This window comes from Lissotriton vulgaris, chromosome 1_1 (assembly GCF_964263255.1).
Source record: "Lissotriton vulgaris chromosome 1_1, aLisVul1.2, whole genome shotgun sequence".
NCBI lineage: Eukaryota > Metazoa > Chordata > Amphibia > Caudata > Salamandridae > Lissotriton > Lissotriton vulgaris.
Genome location: NC_141685.1, coordinates 1,707,149,199 through 1,707,170,419, shown reverse-complemented (window position 1 = coordinate 1,707,170,419; position 21,221 = coordinate 1,707,149,199). Strand labels below are relative to the sequence as shown.

Here is a 21,221-nt window from a genome sequence, read left to right as displayed (position 1 = left end):
TTTGCTCAGGATCACACAACTTGTTGAGGTGGGAAGATGGAGTTCGAACTTATGTTTTAGGGCCACGGACTAGGATTTAACTGTGCCACCAGAGCACACCCCCCAGGCACCACCCTCAATAAACTAATGCCAACCTACTGCCATAACCCTTAATCTACCACTTGAGCACGTCCGGAGACTCACCGCAGGAAGACTACGAAGGATGAATTGACGTTTTTATTTGCGAGAAGTCCTTTTTCCTGTGTTTTGCGTATTCCGTAAAACATGCGCCTCTGTAGTGCTGCACATTTTCGGTGCTTTTCTAATATCTCAGTATTTCAGCAGCAGGCGTGGGGGCACGGGCTTCTGTTTAAGTCATACAACAACCATTGTCTTTCCATCTCGATTACCTTTACTTGTTGTTCATTAAGATAAATATGTGTGTCCTGTCCCATACACAGGAAGTGATTTATTAGCAGTCTCAACAGTTTATTAAAAATAAAAGAAAATAACTATCTTGAGAAAAGCAAAGTTCAGGAAATAAAATGTAAAAAAAAAAAAACACAAAAAATATGTTTGCTTGCTCAGTATGGCACTTTCATTATAGCACTGTAAATAACAGGCATTGATATCATCCGGTTTATTTACCTAATGAGTGAAAAGGGTTGAGCCCACCCTGCTAGGATCGAAGCATGTGAGGTGCAAGCCAGGTTCAAATGCCAGACGGAGCACTTTACTCTTGAGCCAGCTTGGTGGCTGCCCATGACTGACTCTGTCTCAGCCCGCCCCACCTTTCTGAGACAAGCACCTGTTGGAAAATCTCCTCGCCTCCCTATAAGCTAGACCACTTCTGTCTCTCAGCAGAGACACAACTCGCTGACGCAGCCCTCTCTCACCTCCTGAAGTGCCTAGAAACACTGCTGATAGGCACTCTCGAGCACAGTTTCAACTCCACGTCTGTGTGCTTGATCTGTGACGTCTTCGGGATGCCCTCGCGCCTCCCACATAAAGATTAGTCCGTGACACTCATCACCACAAGGGGTGTTATGGTTGACGCACAGAAGCTAGACCCCAGGCGCTACGTTATCTACATTGCACTGGTGCTGGAGCAGCCGGGCACTGTCGTTTGGACATGTTTGCTCTGGTTAGTTAGTCTAAATGTCTTTTTATTTAACACGTTAATGTGCTGCACAAGTCCGCTGCATATACGAGTTTCTCATATGCATCCCCAAAGTGTCGGTTCAAAATTGCACTAGCTTTGGTGCAATGTATGGGATCCCACCCCAAGTGGTATTGGAAATGTACTTAAGCAAAAAAATACGATACACTTTTTTAAGCTCAAACCACGCCGCCATGTCTTTATAAAACATTATATGATTTCTTGACAGCAGTTTGAAGGATGCCACGAATTGCAGCCTGAACAGGGCCTGTCTATTTCATGGCACTGCCACGATGTCTCAAAGAAACAATAAGACAGTGGAGTATCACACATACCTAATCACATTAAAACATTCTGTGGGGTCCCTCACTTCAATCTTGCGATAAGGGCAAGGTCTAATGCCAATCTACAAGAAGCTCCCCATGTATGTGTCAATGTATGAAACCATGACAACAGGCCGGTGCCAGAGGATACAACAAGTGCACCCGAAAAACACCCAGACACAAAAACAAAGGAGAGCTTCACGTAAGCAACCACCATGGAGCAGTTGGCATATTCTCGTCAATTTACTCACATCTCATCATCTGCACCTTTCCTCTTCATCTGAAGGAACCAAGACCCGAACAAGTTCAAGAAGAATGTTGTATGTGTGTGAATTGTTTATCTAATTGTATTTTCTATACACACATCTCTATCCACGCCCTGAGTGTAGAACATAGAAACTTTCTCAGGGGTCTCACTGATAAACCTGGTTCTTTTAAACCAACAAAGAAGAGATTGGCACAGAAGCTGTAATATAAAAGACGTCTTTTATTCACCGCAGATGAGGGAGACTACGTCACACAGTACCCTCAGGAAACTGTATGAGGCAGTCTGAGGAGTACAGAAAACAGGGACCTTATATATGCTTATGTTACATTAGTCCGCATAAAACCAAGGGGAGGTCCTGGCACATGTAAGCATGCAAAATGACTAATATGGGTATACAAGATTTGCTTGCTCAACAAAGTGGGAGGAGAGTTACTTCTCCCTACATCAGCAAGAATAGCCTGACAGTTCTATACTAGGACCAGGGGCATTCTACTAGCTAGGCCCCTCTGAGCATGTGTAAGGTTCTGGAAGAAGGAAACAGCACATGGCGAGCACATGGCTATCTAAAATGGCTGCCAAGTACAATATGGCTTTCAGCTCATGCTAACAAATCCCTGCAATCTTCAACAGATGGTCCTTTTAGCATGAGCTAAAGACATTCCTATGATCCAGTAGAAACACAGAAAATATTTGCACATTAATTTTTATAAATGTTATCAATATCCTAATTCATTGATAGGTGGGCATTTTCCATTCTAAACATTTAATTAAGCAGGTATATATGAGGTATAAGCAGGAATACAAAGGGAACGTAGCATTGAGTCATAATTAACATACAGATAGCAGGAGAGAGTAATCACTTTTATCACAAACAGAATTATACGTTTTTTTTCTTTTTTTCTTTTCCTAAGCAAAAAGCAAATCCTAGAACCATTTAGTAAAAACATTTTCAGGCTCCTAAACATTTCAGTGACAATCCATTTCAATTTCAGAATAGCCAACAGCACATATCTAATAAACATTTTTTACTAGACTTTTCCAGTGTTCCCTTTTATGACGGCTAGAACATCAATTTAATACATTCAAGGACAGGGCAAAGTCACATTTTTCAATTGCTCAGAAAAACTTTTTTCGTGCAGAATGAACAAAACTAATGCGAATATTAAAGCAGCTAAACAGATTATTACAAAAACAATCCTGGCTCCAAGGGACCAGGAGGATCCCACAGGGCCATAGGAATTAGGACGAAGAGCTGCAAAGGCCTGCTCCTCCTTAAAAACGGGACGTCCAAAGGGGTACAATATTGACGAAAAAAGAAGTCCTTGGGGAAATTTAAGCCGCTGTACAACCAGCCAGAGGGGAGTCTTCTCCCGGTGTCCGTTTGAGCCTCACAGGCAGGCTCTTGTTGTTTCCACGGTGGAGCTGCACAACTCGCAACTCAAGAATCACGGCCCAGTTTCAAGGGAAAAGTTTCTTCTTTCAGGTTAGGGCAATCACCCCCCCAGAGCAAATGCCCTCAGCGATCCTGTCCAGTGTCTCAGGCAGTGCACCAGTTTTCTTTACTTAAATCTAACAGGCACCACAGACACAGCACCTGTACCCTAAACTCAAGTCCTTCCCTAACTCCTATATTACTCTGTTGGCGCACTGTTATTTGTTGGGGCCACACATTGCATCCAGTGTGCCCAGGTATCTCTTGACAAACAAAAGAGCAACCCTGCATTCACTTTGGGACCAGGATTCAGAGGCCTGATGCAGGGATCTCTGAAGCAACCCTTGTTTCAAAAGGGGTCACCTCAAGCAAAACCTCCTCGCCGATCTGGTCGGTCTGTGACTCTCAGCTGGGCAGAAAAACTTGATCCACAATCTCTCCTTTCTGGTTTGTGACCCCGTCTTTTGCCCAAGACAGTGGCAGGGGTACACAATTCATCCCAGGGCTTCCGCCTTTACTGAGGTCCTAGTTGCCAGCAATGCCTGTGCTGGTTACCTTCCCCTTGGCTTCAAGCTGGACTGGTGCTGACTCCCCAGGCTGAATCTGATGTCCGGGCCCCTCTGGCAATGGTTGTAAGGCAGCAAATATCTATTGGTGGACAGAACAAAAAGTCTTTAGACAAGGCACAGAAGCAATCTATCAACAGAGAGGATAGTCTCAGAATACTTTCTAGTCTTGGGACGCCCCATATATTAGCAAAGCATGCAAGAACCACTTCATTTATCTATGTGAGAGTAAAAAAACAACAGCCTGGACCTATTGGCTAGTATAAAAGGAACTCTTTGGTGAACTGACAAGAGTAATACATCACCCAATCCCAAGCAACCAAGGAAGTCTGTGTTCATTTACTAAATTCTGAGGAAAAGAGAAAAAACAACACAGACATACCCTAAATCCTTACATTGGTGTATTCCTGTGTACTAATATGAACACCCTCAAGAAAAAAGGAAAAGTTCTACACTTTTACTCCTAGATTTTAAACTACTTGTACAGGACTGCAGACACTTCTAAATTGATTCTTCTTAATAGAAGCACCTACATTGTACGCTTAGGACCATGCTCTCATGTTATAGGAGCAACAGGAAAATCTAAAACTGCTAATTTAACAGGAATTACTTTTTCTCCAGCAGAACATGTTATGACAAACAAACTCCTATAAAACAATATTTTCTTCAAAAATATTTGCTCAGGATCACATGGGCATCTTCCCTACGTTCTACTTTTCATGATCCAAACTATGCAACATCAGCTCTAATAAGGACTGTCAGTTTATTTACACAGACTGCTAATAAACACTAACAATGCCCTTGCAAAACTATGTATCATGAAAATAACATACAATAATGGTGTTATCGCCTAAGAATTTTAGAACAAAAACTACCCACATCTAGTTCCCCTTAAAGGTCAAATAAGGGAACAGCAATCTAGACTACTCATCCTTTCATAATTTCATCAAACAGGATGGGCAGTAACATAACATATGTACTTATTCATTTTAATAATGCTAACAATGTTTAAAACAGTATTGCTGTATAGCCAGTTAAATGTCTCTCTGCTATTTCACAGACCGCTTAGACAGGCTAAAAATCAAGAAAAAAAGAGAAAACATAATTTTGCCTACCCTTAATTTGTAGAGGAGCCAGCCTCCTTCCCCCATTTTGACAGTAGGAAACCTGAAACCGATTTCACTTCTGTCAACACTATCAACCCCTATTTGTAGCAACTGAGCATAAACAAAGTTATAGGAGGTAAATAGCACATTTGAGCGAGCTAAAGAACATGAATAACCAACCACCAATCCCTTTGGCAAGTATACTAATTATAACATGAGGGCACATGAATTCAAAGTAAATTTCATTGCCTCAGCTTCTGTACAGTAATCGCAAACTAAAAGCATCAGGGCTGTATATATATCAAAGCTATCTGTTAATCAAAGTTCACATATACCATTATATTGACCTTTGATCATATGAGTGCATAAAGTGCTTGTTTTTGCCAAAAAAAGTAAGTAAAACTTCTCCTTCTCTCCCCTGTCGTCTTTCAAAAAGTTTCAGAGGTCAAAATGTCAAAGCAAACCTTGCTCTGGGATCCCTGCTAGGCTTCTAAATATAGAACTCCACCTTTTTTTTATATTTCTCTTTATTTTCAAATATAAAACAAAATAACACAAAGCCGTATCTGGGACATCACATTCAGTTACAATAATAAGCAAAACGTTTTCAGATATCAGGATTTCTGTAAAAAACAGTGGCCGGGGTCATTGAAACATCGACGCGTAGATCGTTAAATAATGGTTGATTGCACACAATTAAGCTACATTTGATGCGCTATGGACTCAGTCCCCGCCACCCAACAGAACAGGATAAAGAAAGGCGTAGTGCCCCCAGATACGAGAAAACTAAATCAGGATTAATGACAAAAATATTCGCGCCACAGGCTAAACTAACTACACTAGCACCCCACCCTGCACCCCTGCATATGGCTTTCGCCGAACCCCAACTAGCAGTGTGCCTGTCGCCCCATCTAACTAAATAATACAAAATAGAAAATGGAGGAGGGCGCCTTCGTACGTGCCCCGGGTCCCCCCTCCCTCCCGCCAGAACCAAGAATCCCCCAGAGTAAATCCACAAATCTATTAAGAAGCTAATGCAGTACGCAACAGGGGAAACTGTAAACACCGCCCAACCTCCGCAAGCATCATGGTAGCAAATCCCACATCCATCAAGACCACAATGTCAAACCCAGTCAATCAGTCTCATCCTTGACCCTTCCGATCGAACGTGCGAACCCCTTCTGGACGAACTGCCGCCTCCACCGGATAGTCAAAATACGAGAAAAGTGCAGCAAAGTTCAAACTGAGATCCAGCAAAGATTTTAAGTCACTGAGAACTCCATCAGGTCTAAAGACTCTCCTCAACATCATGAACTCCCAACTTTGTTTCCTCCACTATTGTAATGGAACTGGCGGATACGGGAGGGACGCGGTTTCAAGCCCAAAACAGTTCTCATCGAAAGTCTCCGGAAATGGTGCACCGATTAGTCCTTCCACAGTCAGCGTTGATAGTAGGCTTGACGATCCATTCGAAGCACCGATCTCGCTCCTATCGGCCATCACAACGGCCGGAGGCTCCGACACCTCTCGTTGCATGGGGCCCGCTTCCTCTATCAAAATGGCCATCGTGGGTATCTCGAGCTGCTTCATTCCTTGTAGTGGAACAGGGACCGGTCCAAACCGCCCGATTTCAAACGAACGGGCTATCATTTTATGAATATGGGCTTCCACGTTAGTTTGAAGAGCCCCAATGGCCGCCAGCACAGTTCGCAACAACGGTTCATTCTCAGTCCGCTCCACTGCTCCTCGCTCGATATCGACCATTTTCACGTCCCCCATAGAGCCCGGTCTCCCCGGGGGAACAGTCAAAAGTGGAACGGCCAACAGCAGAGGGGAACTCAATGTTAACAGCGGCATCAATCAGCGCTTCGCCACTGCAAGCGAAGATCCCAACCCAGCCAACGCCGGCGGGTGGCTAACCAGGCCACCGGGTCAGGGACCTCCGCCCACAGCCTCAGTTGTGCATCGTCACCCCTCCTTCGATGTTTACCAACTCAGGAGACCGCCATCAAAATCGGGCCAAGAAAACCTCCACAGCAATAGACCGGACCCTGCCACACTCTCACGGCCCATGTTGTTCAACTGGAACCTGGCTGGGCCAGTACTCGAGACCCCAGCTTCCAAGCTGGGCTAGGCCGCAAACTTTAACACCATATAACTCTGTCTACCAAACCGGTAGAAATCTCGGGATGGCACCATCGAACTGTAGTCCGGTTCATACATACGGAGGCAGGGTGTAAAGACAGGATAAATGACAGGATCATCTGGCAGGAGACGGAGGTCGGCGGAGCCGGGAGCCTAAGCAGCCATCTTGATCGCTAGCATAGCTCCTCCCCAGAACTCCACCTTTAACCCATTAGCAGCTGTCCCATTTTGTGTGCAAGGGTTTCCATGCAGTTCTCCTAATTCAAAGTCACCATGGAGAAAGAGAGCTGGAAAGCAGACCTATTCCCCTGTTTGCACAGTTTAGAGGTAAGAGAATAACTTCTGCTGTTTTTGATACATGTTTTCAATTGTAAGAAGTGTGCAGTATACTTTTCTAGCAGTATAGAGGTCAGCTGATGGTGTTATACTTAAATGTTTGCATTTACTGAAGCCTAAGGCAGTTTAAAAGCTGCTCTGAGTGGCAGAATTGTTTTCAAATAGTAAATTTTACCCATTTTCGACTTCGATAATTGAGGCACTTAAAAATGAATATCCTGCAATGTTTTTGCATAATAGTCATCCCCAGAATGTTCTCTACACATTCCAGAGATGGGGCATCAGAAATATATAATGTATACCCTTATAAAAATTAGTTTTTTACGCCTGCGCAGAGTGACATTTCACATGCAAGTTTGCTCATTATGCTGTACAACACTACTTAAATTTAATTGTAATGTTAGGAGTTCACAATAGGATTACTAAGCTTTATCAACATTAAAAAACAAATGTAATGCACATCCTTTTTTCAATATTTCCTATATATATATATATATATATATATATATATATATATATATATATATATATATATATATATATATATATATATATATATATATATATATATATATATATATATATATATATCCACAATCCTGAAGTGCCAGCAACCAAAACAGCTCGAACACAGACCACAACGAGGGTTTTCAGGTGAAATAAAGTGCTTTTATTCCATCGATGGGAACGGCAACATGACGCGTTTCGTCCGGGAAACCCGGACTTGATCACATGACAGACCCAGAGATACATGTGGTTAAATACTGGTAGTACTCCATATGGCCCCTCCCATAACATCAAGGACATAGAAAACATACTGTTTGTAATTGACACGGCTGGCAAGAATCATAAATTAGTCAAAGTACACTTATAAACATTAGTATACATAATATTGAGTTCATCATATCGCGATAATGGAAGAATTTTTAAAATGAGGGACAAGGTTAAAAACCCAAATAAATCCTTATTAGTTTCCTGTTATACAACAATAAAATTGATGAACAAAATGCAAGTATAGGGCAAGTGCCCAAATTCAAAGTCAGCCAATCAAAGACAGCATGAAAATTGTTAAATAATATATATAGTCACAGGAGGTCCATCGTACCCAAACCAGTAAAAACGTTAAAAACCACATACTAAAATTGTGCAAAAATAGTGCAAAAATTTAAAATCCATGAAATGGACAAGAGCAAGATAATTTTTAACATTAGCTAATTATCTACAGCGGACACAAATTTATTCAAACAGTGATAAAGTGCAATAGTGCATTAAAGTGCAAATTACCGGCAAAAATATACATATAAGGAGGGAATTAAGTAAGGGAAAGTGCAAAAATTACTGTAATCTATAAAAATAGATTAAAAGGTTATAGCAAATATTTTCAGTAACTTAATCAGAAGAGGACCAAAACTGCATCATAGAGAAAAACTTCATAACGTATGTACAGATGCATAGGGTAATCCACAGATTATATATATATATATATATATATATATATATATATATAATTTTTTTTTTTTTAATAAAACCAATCATTTTGATAATTCCACATATCAAAAGCAAGCTTCATTTCTTGCCTATCATATTGAGACGCTTTTATTCATAAGCCTAAGCACAGAAGCTTAACTTGAAACATGAAAAATGTTGCACCACTTTTTAAAGGACACTCATTATTTAACATCAGAACCATGAATGTGCTTATGTAAAAAGGCCTTATGAAAGGAAATCCTTACTTTAAATGTTTTCCTGTTATCCAAAAATTTTGAACCTGATTTTTTAAAACTTTTTAAAAGCATACAAGCCTCTATACCAGTTTGACACTGAGCTAAAATCGTAGCTGAGTCAGCATCCCTTTCTCTCCGTGGCCTACAGTCAAAAAAACAGCTGCTTCTCAGAGACAGTTAAAACACAGCTGTTGGAAAGCTTCTTTTTTAGTGTTGAAATGTAAGCATGGTGACAGTCTATTTAAAACGGAGGCATTTCAATGTATTGTTCTATAATGTGTGTTTAGTTCAGCAACAACCAATTTACTCAGATGATGTGAAATGCCTATTAATATCTAATACAATGTATCTAAGGAAAATGCTGTAACATTTTATATGTTAGTCATAATCATTACAAAATACACTTTTTCGTTTTTTGAGGCCTATTTTATTCCTATTGAATGTGAATTCTAATTTTATCTTTAGCAATTTGCACACATGTATAGTGTCTTACTTCGTAAATTTAATAGTAACATGTAGCTATTTAATATACGTTATATAATTTATTTCTGGATTTTTATTTAATATTAATTAAATGACATTTTGCATAACAGAGTGATGACAGCAAAAAAACTAAAACAAACACATTGAGCTCATTCCAGACATTTACAGAAGGGGGGTCATACACTCAGAACATACAATACAGTGCGCTTAAGGCTAGTCTTGCTTACACAAAGAGTGCAATTGCTGTTTAGTCACACAAGTACCACCAATGTGAAACCACATAGACATTTAAACACACATTTAACCCACAGATCAACACTTAGGACCGAAACAAAAAGGACAGCCCACAGACTGTACTTAAACCAAACCATTTGTAAATACTAGTTGTAAGTCATAATTACAAGAAGAGCTTCTCAATAGTATTCCAAAAGACTGCACAAAACAGCCGAACAGACTGTTCCATTTTCAAGAAGTCAAAATACATTCAATTCACTAGTTTTGGCTGGCAGAACACCAGAAATCGCTCTGCATCATTTCTAAGTGCACAGAGCAGGATCCTTGTACATATTTTAATTCCATGGGGTACTGAGTCACCAAGGAATAAATATTTTTTTTTATACCTAAACCTATTTAGGTATCTCTCTAGGGGAGCCGGCTATTTCAATTCACATCACATTATGGTACGTCCAAAAAGCAACACATTATTTGATGTGTTCTTAAAACAGGCATGCTAAAAATATTGTAAAATATACAATACTATACGCAAAGTAGCACTTGCGCAATGTGCCGTTCAAATTTTATAAAAAGTAGAGAAAAGTCTCCTCATTACCTGCCTACACAAATAGCAATTTATATATTTCCATATTCCAAAATCAGCCAATGCAAATACCAAACAGCAAGCGTCTTATCAAACGACCTTACCAATCCCAAATGTCCAGATTCCAACTGCCAAGTTCTGAATTACCTAATGGTCGTTTTTAGAACACTCACACCAAAAAAGGTTCTCAGTCAGGAGTGGTAACCATGTGGAGGATCAAAATCGGGGAGACCACAAATATACTGGGCTGCAGAGACAGAGTATCCCCATAATCTCTGTGCACAGAGTACCTCCTTAGTAGAGTCCTGTCCTGGCCTCCTCAGTACATTCCTATCTCCTGTCAAGATCACTCCCTTGGATAGCCACTTCTCTGATGAGGTCCACATTGGAGCGCCATTTGTAGAACATAGAAACCTTCTCAGGGGTCTCACTGATAAACCTGGTTCTTTTAAACCAACAAAGAAGAGATTGGCACAGAAGCTGTAATATAAAAGACTTCTTTTATTCACCTCAGATGAGGGAGGCTACGTCACCCAGTACCCTCAGGAAACTGTATGAGGCAGTATAAGGAGTACAGAAAACAGGGACCTTATATATGCTTAGGTTACATTAGTCAGCATAAAACCAAGGGGAGGTCCTGGCACATGTAAGCATGCAAAATGACTAATATGGGTATACAAGATTTGCTTGCTTAACAAAGTTAGAGGAGAGTTACTTCTCCCTACATCAGCAAGAATAGCCTGACAGTTCTATACTAGGAGCAGGTGCATTCTACTAGCTAGGCCCCTCTGAGCATGTGCAAGGCTCTGGAAGAGGGAAACAGCACATGGCGAGCACATGGCTACCTAAAATGGCTGCCAAGTACAAAATGGCTTTCAGCAAATCCCTGCAATCTTCTAAATGAGGACTCCTAAGAGGGAGGAGAAGCATCTTCCTCACAAGAAAAAATATTTAAAATGAGTTGCACAGACCCTCTAGTAATTAGTCTTTAATTAATAATGCCCACACTCACGATTAAAGACCATACCATGTATTAGACCATTTTAAATAGAAAGGCCAAAATGTTTCATTGCCTTTTCTTACTTATTGGCAAGGATCCTGGTTCTCTAGACCTGCTGTTTCCACGTTGAACTACTAGGTTTCCTATTGCTGGAGCTTCTGCTGGCTCTACTTTCAGAAAATTTTGACCTGGCGGACACTACAGAGCTGCCAGAGCAGTAGTTCAGAAGGCCAGCCCATTTAAGATGAGATTTCAAATGCAGATTATTTCCCAGCTCAGGAGAACCGTGTGAAGCCTCCTACTCCTCACCATTAAAAGTGTTCCATGGCCTCCACCCACATTGTGCGCAAAATGATTGATACAGAGAAACAAAAATAATGGCACGCGAACCACCATGATATGGTAGCTGATCCAGCATTGCTTTCTTACGTAGGTGCTCCTGCTGTTACAGTGGAAATATTTTCCTTTGAAATACTCCACCGGAGCAGTAAGGAACTATAAATATGAAGGACAGACTGGCGGAATGCTACCATATCTTAAATCATTTCCGTACTCCGTTATATATTACCTAAATGAGAGCTGTATGTGTATTGTCTGTGACCCCCTTCTTGTCCTGCCATTAAGAATCCTGAGTCCCAAACTTTGCATGTTTGTAGTTTCTTCTTATGGCTGGCAGTTGTGTCTGGGCTTTTTCTTTTGAGTGGTAATGGATACTTAGGGAGTGTTGGTTTCTAGGGTGTTGCATTCTTATTAGCAATGCCAATAGCTCAAACTTTAATAATGCGAGACATATTGCATTCCAAATGCTTGTTAATTCATATGAGGATCTTAAAGCAAAATGCCAAAAATGTTTTTCATTTAAAATATAGGTTTTATTTTTTCATATATTTATTTTTTAATTTCTGTATTTTTTAAAAATGTATTTTAATTGTTTGTCTCAATTTCTGGCAACATTTTTATAGTTTAAATATTTTATTTCATATTCAATTTCTCTTTGTCAAAGCACATTTTCCCGTGTAGATTGGTAAAAACACTGTAAATCCTGAGTGTATTGAGCCCACAGTAATCTCTTATCTGAGGCGGGTGACTTCCTGGAATCTTTTTGAAATTTGGTTGAAAGGAGCACTGTTTGAAGGGCACTGTTATAATATAGCATATGTTAAACAGCATTTTTTGATTGATTTGTCCCGAGACTGAGACACCTTGAATTGCCAGTGGGCTTAATTGGGGAGGTGTAAATATCAAGTTAATATATATAAATGTATTAGTGTTCTAATAATTATCCCTTAAGTGGTACTATTTTGCATAGTGCATGTGTAAATGATGAGAACTTAGTTGCTGTATGACCTTTTCCATTTTTTTTTGTATTCTTATTTTTCCATTTATGAATTTACGTTTTGTCATCTGCTGGTCTCTTCAATTGCCCTCCCATGCTCCCAATCACAAGAGCCTTTTCTCAGAAATCAGCACCATCCTACTGCTGGCAAAAATGTCCGAGTCATTGTGAAAGGCCAGGTTGTTGCATGGTTTCTGTAAATTCATGTTGAGGCTGTAAAGAGTACCTCAATTAAAATACGTATGTGAAAATGTGTGCAGAAGAAAGGAGTATACCCACGTTATCCATAAGTTTTTTTTTTCTTTCTTATGTTTGTAAGGGAGTCCTCTAGTGTGTCTTTTCAGCCAATAGGAATTGGCTGAAGTGGTGTCTTTAGGTCTGGCTTACTAGACAGTCGCTAGACATTGCTTGCCCACCACCACATCAGGGATGCTGTGCAGCATGGCTAAAACAATTGACAAAGTCATTTGATCCAAAATGCGAGACATATTGACTTTGTCAATGCTTGTTTTTTAGATTCCAAGCACAAGGAATCTTCTTTAGGCTGCTTTAACTATCTCCATGAATAAAGAGGAAAGAGTTTTTAAGGAATTAATATCTGAAGTCTTTTGGAATAGAGAGTTTTCAACAGAAGGCTTATTTACCTCAAATTCTACTTTGCATAGTCTGTCTGTAAATAATTTTCCAGCATGGCTGGGTGAGGTGTCTGTCAGTGGACTGATTGTGCCCCTCTGTAGTTCAGGCACAAACTTAATTATCGTATGTTGGCCACATCTTCTGCAATATATTGTTTGTGTGTCCAAAATATGAAGCCATTTATCGGTTTCACTCTTTGCAAATAGATTTTGGTTTTCACATGCTGGCCTACATTACTGACCCTTAAATAGTTTAAGGACTCCTATTCTCTTGTTTTGCAGTATAACTAAATTGTCCCCAACAAGGGTTGGAAACTTCTCTTTGAGTGAGGCTCTCTCTCTCTCTCTCTGTGTGATGCTATCTCTCTGTAGACTGTGTGGTACAAAAGTAGAAAACGTCTACCCATTTTCAAATTCTGTGATGGTCTGATGCTAGAGTAAGTAGTCATGGGCTTGGGAAGAGGACATGGTCTAGGGAAGAAGAGGAGTTGAGGAAGCCCATTGTTCGTAGGTATTCTCTGTTGAAGACAGTGCCATTCACTGAACTCTACTCTTATGGTTCAAAAGTGCCCATGACCGCTTTTTACTGACTCAATTAATTTTGTCTGGACCACTTTCATTATCTTCTAGCCCATCCCCCGTGGTGCATATAGAGGGCAGTGTTTCTTACCCTGTGGCTGCGACGGAAAGCCTCTGCAGGATATTATTTACTTTTTAATGTTCTGTAGTTTTTATGCGGTTCCAAGCAAGTTTTTTATTATTCCTATTCTAAAGAAAGCTAGCTTTAGGCAGCTTTTTTTTTTAACTGCTTTCAAGCAATTCGGTATTACACACACTCAGCTTTTTAAGGGCTGCAATTAGGCTTAGGTCCAGCTGAGATTAACTTCTATCGTTACATTTGGGTAACTGTGGTAATATGGATCCATCAAAAGCATTAGCTATTTAACTTTGTATTGTTTGTGTTAAATTATTTGATGGAGTCTTTTTTAATGGCATTTGTTTGATTTTTATGGTTTTCTTGTTAAAACCGAATAAAGTCTGATGATGGAGTACTCTTATGTTAACCCTTGCAAATATTGAATTTCACAAGATGTCTGACCCAGTTAAGGGGCTACAGTCAAGTAGGGAATGCTAGGCTTCAACCATGGTTGTTGAGGGTGTTTGCTTCTGATGTCCCAGGGTCCCTCCTAAATGACTCTGCAAACTGGGAGGATGGAGGTAAACGCAGGGTGATTCACACTGGCTCACAACTCAAAATAAGTTCAATAGCAGCAATAAATGATTGTCCAGTCAAATACTTTCTTTTATGTTGAAAGGATTGTTTATATACAACCTAAATTGAAATACGGCATGCGCAAACAATACACTCAATCCCATGATGTCGGGGTTGTAGTGTTTAAAGACAGTCCCCTGAGTCCCTCTCTCCTCTCACTAGTGGTTATTCCACATTCACCATAGATGACATTCAGATTAGGCCCCACTAGCAGTCTGAGTCTCAGAAGTCCCACTCCGACTAGAAAAGTCCAAATGTTTCCAGAGCAAAAGCGCTATCTGGCATACAATTTCTTCCAGAACCTTCTGACCCTTCCTTCGGTCTTGCCTGCACCTGCAGGGATTGTCCGACTAGAGTCTCGGAGAGTATCTCTCTCATGGGTGTGGCAGCTGCAGTAGCTGCTTTCAACGAGGATCATACATGCGGCTCCGTAGGGACCGCAGACGGTAAATTTCCATTGGTTCTTCCACTGGCCGTGGTTGGGGGAGGATTCCTCTGCTTCTAGTTCTGATCCTCAGTCAGGGCCACTGATCTTCAGTCATGGCTCCTGGCCCCAATGGGTCACCACAGTGACCTCCTTGCGACGATGGCATCCACCAGGTTACGATCCTTGTCTTCCTTTGGTGGGCCACTCTGACATAGAGGGTCACCACACATGCGTTTCACTCGGGCGACGTCCCAGTCAGAGCAGCAGCTGGTTTCTCTTCATAGCGGTCCCCTTTAACATACTGGGTCTCTGTCTTGCACATTACACATGGGCAACGGACCATTCGGCATGGCAAACTTTCATGGTCCCCCTTCTGGCATAGGGGGTCGCAGACTTACACAATGCAACGGGTGGCGGCGTGATCAGCATGCCAAACTTCACAGTGCCCCCCTATGGCATACGGGGTCATCCACTTACACATCATTCACTGGTGAAGGTCGATCAGCACCTTAAACCTCAGAGCTCACTTCATGGCTGCCCTCTCTTTCAAACTGGATCACCGACTCAATCTTGCACACAAGCAACAACCTGATCTGTGCTGCACCCATCTCCTCACACCTTGCTACAGGAATCCAGTCGCTAGGATTCCACACTGGGCCTTGTTTCCACCAGTGCTCTACTCTTCCTCACATGGCTCACTGGTCTTGGCAAGCTGACAGGCACTGGTGCTCCGGGCTTCAGGGGCAGTCCTTTCCAGGTTGCTCTTCAGACACAGCCTTTGTTTAGATTGCTGCTCCTCACAGCAGGGTAGACTTCAGCTTCAATCAAACAAAACAGCAGCACAAAGAGGTCTGAGAATTTTAGCACCAGGCTGTCATCAGCTACACTAAAAAGAGATCAGGGGAAAAGACAAAGTGCTGGCCCCATCTAAGGTGTCCCTGTTCCTTAGAACAATAAAGTCTGCAGTCCAAACCTTCACCACCACCATCTACCAACAAGCATTTACAATGCAATGGTTTTGCCTTTGTTAAAGTTAGAGCTATTGGCATTGCTCTTGACATTATATTTATTTATGTTTTTTTAACATAAATAAATGGCATTGCCATTTACAATGCCACTAGCTTTATCTCTCGCAAATGACACACACAAACACACACAGAGCCCCCCCACACACACACCCATACAGAGCCCCCCCCCCACACACACCCACAAATGACAAAATACCGACTTTTGATGGATTTCCACAATATCTGTTACTTATCTAGGCTTGAAAAATACTGTTCATGCGGGTAAGATACGGATAGGTGCCACTCAGTTTTGGAGAATGCCGACAAATATCACCTAACTATACGACAAACTGGAAGATTTGCAGGAGTAAAAAACTTACTGCGCATAATGAGCACAATAGAGTTCCGAATGTTCGCTCTTTGTTAGTGAGCTTCTTAAAACAACACTTTAATACCTGTTTCCATAGAGAGAACAGGTTAACAACACCGTACAGGTGTCTCTTTAGAGCCGTCTCCAACTAGCACTAAATTAATATGTAATCCCCAACACCTGCTGTTCAGTGGTCTTTGCTAAACCACGGCAAGTATGCGGCATTCCAGGGCCCCATCGGGTCACGTGCACAGGGAGGGCTTTCACGTTGCTTCTGTTCATGTAAAGCGCTGTGATACCTCCCGGTCTAGCCAGCGCTATGTAAAACATTTCAAATAAATATCTAAGCCTGCAGAGTTACACGCAGGCTCTCGAGAAAACGTGAAGGAGTTCCGAGCGGAGGCAGCAGTCAAACGAACACTGCACCCACGCCTCTGGCACTGTGCACAATACGCCATGATGGGTTCTGGGAAAGTATATGTGAGGAAACCCAAAGCTGTCGAAACTGGTGAACGTTAGCTTACTCTGGAGCAATATCACTTAACCTGCCATTTCAGTGTAGAAACACCGGATATTAAGTTCTGGACCCCGAAATTCTTCACTGCTCCTCACTGCAGAACAAAGGACGTACGGTGGTTGGATAGCGCGGTAGCACACCCCCAGTATTATTACCCCTATCAGGACATGAGACCAATTAAATTCCTAAATTTGCTAAGCTGTGAACACCTGACAACAAACAACGCTCTGAGCAGGGGTGGGATCCCAAAACTTCATGAACAATGTTTTCTCTCAAAATAATGTACAACATGCACTGTGAGAAAAGTCATCGACTCTGGACACAGCAGTCAACAAATTAATAAATATCGCTCTTTTCCACAAACAAAGTCAAGGACTGAAAGCGTGAACCTAACACATCCATTTAATGGTAATAAAATAATGCCATTTCGCATCCAATTATAGAGAGCCGGCAATATTCAAGAGAATTGATGCTCCGTGGGGGAACAGGGGGACAGTGCAACGGAAATCCAATGCATATTCTGCTGACTGGGCCCGACTTCTCCATTTGCATCGGCGAGCCCAGAGAAATGAGGTAATTAGCGCTATTACTTAAGCCGCCATTAATCTTCGGTATGTGACCAGCGAGCGCCGGTTCCCAGCTGTAAAACACATCAGCAGAAAGCTGCAGGGGCAATGCGGGCAGCAATAAAAACATTCGAGCAGACTGCAGCCAGCGGTGGGACACAAAGCGGACCCCCTGTATCCCCCCGCAGGGGCTCAAGAGCCTCCGTGGATCTCCCAGGCATCCCGTAACCGGCACACAAAGCCCGGCCATGCGGGCGGCCTAGCGCCCCTAAACATAGCCCCGGCCACGAGGAGGAAGACAGGTTGGGGCAGGGGCTCGGAGGGTAGGGGAGGAGGGAAAAAAACAAACAAATAAATCGACTCACCTGCACCTTGCGACGGTGGCACTTCTCGATCGGTCTGGGAGGCGAGCAGCGACAGGCTGGGCAGCCCAGACAAAGCGGCAGGTTGGAGAGGCACTTCTCCGGTCTCCCCGCGGGCGCCGCCATAGTGCTTGCCGTCTTCCTCTCCTTCTTCCCCGGGCTGCGGGGGGCGGGCACTTCCGGCCGGCCGCGCTAGGATTGGCCGGCCGGCCAGTCACGGGGTTAGGAGAGACGCAGAAGTGCCGGCAATGCCGGACCAGACACGGGGGCGTTCCCGGCGTCGCGTGACGTCGGCAAAAGCCAAAGAATGTCGGGAACGCCCCCGTGTCTGGTCCGGCATTGACGGACAGGCCCCTCGTCCAATGGCAAGGCTCCGTTTACGGAGCCAGCCAATCAACGACGAGGGCTGAACAAAGCCACACTACACTTCTCATCAGGTTTTCGCCTGCGCGAAAAAGCTGCGCAGAAAGCGCAGCTTTCGCCAGGCAAAACCTAAAAAGGCAGTGTTACAGGAAAACTAATCTGTAGCTCTTTTAAGCAGTAGGCAGAGGAGGATTTCTAAAGGAGCCTTCTCTCCACACTCCCCTGTTCAGTGTTTAGGTCTCCTCCCTTCAGCTTTAGTACTTTCAGCAATGCACTTCCAAAGTCTAGGACAACAACGTCACCTCCATCTTATGCACAAGGCCAGGCCATGGACACCCAAAATGGATCCCAGCAGTCTCCATTACTCTGGGTCAATTTTAGACGCAATACTTGTTCCACTCGGGCCACATTTGCAAACACACAAAGCATATGCTTAGGATATTAGCTCTATGACCTGGAATGGTGCATAGAAGTGGAACTTGACACTAGTGGGCCGGGAGGCCTCCATTCCAGTGACACATATAATACGGTTGGTTACAACTATGAAATGACAAAACACAGCGCTACGACCACTGCTCTAAATGCTACTACCATGATAGAGACAGTAGTCCACTCTCTGTACAATGAGGTCATAGGACAGGCCCAAGAAATCACTCACGTCAAGGGATAAACAATAGTTTTGTACCCACCTGATTAGTGTGAGGATAGGGCCAAAATGAAAAAAAAAACAGGATACCAGATGCTTTTAGTCTGGCGCTCAGCACAGAGAAACACCACTCAACACTGTTCTGGAGGCATTCCCATCATGACACTTGGGCAAGAATAGATGTCCAGGTCTTTGCCACTGCGTTTGATTTTCTTGTGTCAAATGCTTCCTTGGAGAGAAGAATATTTAATCGAGCTACTAAATCTGAGACATTTCGGACTTTAAGAAAATAATTGAAAAGTAAAGGAGTTCAGCAATGCAAGCAGACTGCAAATAGCTGCTGGGTCTGTGTTGAGCAGGAGGCCGATAAAAACTGAAAAAACATAAACATAATTTGGGGAACCACTACTGTAGGTGTATTATTGAATCTCATGTTAAAAAAATCTTGGCTGATTGAAGGCCCTCATAACGAGTGGCTTGTAATCCTTCCAATTATTTGCCTGCCAGGGATTCATGGTTACCAGGGGTTATGGTAATTCTACGGTGAAGAAATAACCGGAATTATGAGTTATTTTTGATAATTGTGTCAATTTCTGCTTGTTCATCCCCCTGTCACACCTCTGTCACTTGCGTATTTCGCCACCATAGGTGACCCCACATCTGTTGGGCGTCATGTGCATGTTGTTAAACTGCGTGTATTTCAGTCTGGTGTTAAATGAAACCCTTTTGGGAAATGCAGTAATTCTGTCTCATTCAGAGTTCAAAAGTTCCCTATCCAATATAGTCTCCCAGCAATCACGAAGCTTAATAGGGGGACACGGGACATCTCCGACAGCGAGGCATAAAACCACTTTACTTGGTGCTTTGACGCACCCAATGTTTGTATGGAGTGCAAGACTGCTTGTGTCATGGTACTGAATGATGGATGTCAGTGAAAAACGGGAAACAGGTAAAACCGGCTGCAAGTAATGTTTTAATACAGTTCTTTGTAGTGATAATCGGCAACCATACAGTGGACCACAAGACTGAAAAATTCAGTGTTTGATTTGGTTTATTAACAATTATACCTTTGGAGCAAACATACTTTAGCAACTTTCCCATGGAATCTGAAGTTGAGGAAGGTGTGTCGGACAAATCTTCAAGACATGACGATTAAGTAAAAGATGTGATCCAATCAAGAAAGGCATGCATGTGTACGATTGAAAGTGGCACTTTTCATGAGTTTGAGTGTATGATAACCCGGCTTTTGGTAGTATCGAGGCTGCTCTTCAGGTGTGAGCTACTGTTTGAATACACCAAGTTAAAGTTCTTTGTTGTTAGGTACTCTAGTATGGAAATCTGAGACGTTCAGCTCATTCATCGATTCCATATATAACTTGCATGGATCCGGTGATGAGGTGGAACCTTGAAAAATGGCACAATGGATGGGGTATTAAAGTCTAGCTATTTCTATCTTGGCAAGTTTGATGCTTCAAGTTGGCAAAGAAGAGAACCATTTGTGGAGGTGGGGGTGGGGGGCTCCTCCATTGTCAAGGGGATAGACTAAGATAAATGCCAGTAGTGCTTGGCCATTCATTCGAAGATCTCCCATGTATCAAAAGAGGCCAATTGAGACTGACCTCAAGTATTTAGCTTGATTAAGTTGTCGTCCACTATCTGAATGGTGGTATTTTTTGGGCCCAAGGGCGATTGATATTGTTTGGGAGATATTGATTTCAGCTTCCTAGAGGTACATCTAATTTCTTTGCCAATATGTCATACTTTATTGCATGCCCCTCTTATTTCCGAAGGTATATCGGCTTTAAAGCTGTCCCTACCTCCAAATAGATTCTTGTTCTTGAAATCTCATGAACCACTGTGATTGAGAAGCTCCAAACCTCATATCAAGATGGATTAGACTCTTGATAATAGATTTGCAAGAATGATGCTATGCCTTCCTGAAGAAGTATTCACGAAGTAGCTTCCTCCCAAAACCTTTTACCTTGGATTTGTTTGGGGGTCCTTTTGCAGCAGGATTTACCCGGTCCAACAAGCACATATTAAATGCCAAGTCAAAAACACAACTGCTCACTGGGATTATCTGTTGGGCGAGCCAGGACTTTATAACATAGGGCAGCTGTTTCCGAGTCTCCTAATAGAAATGTATTATTTGCCAATTAAAAAACAGGTTTTTGGCCCATGAATGTAGGTAAAATAAAATTGAAAATATAACATTACTAAAACAAAAACGTTGTCCCTCCAAAGCTTGACCTGAACGTTCATGTTGAGTTTTTGTTAGCTGGACCGCCCATTCTCTCCTGAACATCTTTTGTCTCTTTTATTTATGCAGTGAGTTCAAGAACGAGTTTTTGGAACTTCTCAGAAGACGATTTGGTGAGCTT

General features: G+C 42.2%; 1 protein-coding gene across 1 annotated transcript in view; it reads left to right on the top strand.

The window, feature by feature from the left end:
- KIN (Kin17 DNA and RNA binding protein) overlaps positions 1–21,221 on the top strand; it is a 149,793-nt gene that overhangs the window by 18,449 nt on the left and 110,123 nt on the right. The window contains exon 3 of the mRNA XM_086918961.1: positions 21,170–21,213. Coding sequence (XP_086775087.1) covers positions 21,170–21,213 — 44 coding nt within the window. The remainder of the gene's footprint in view (positions 1–21,169; positions 21,214–21,221) is intronic.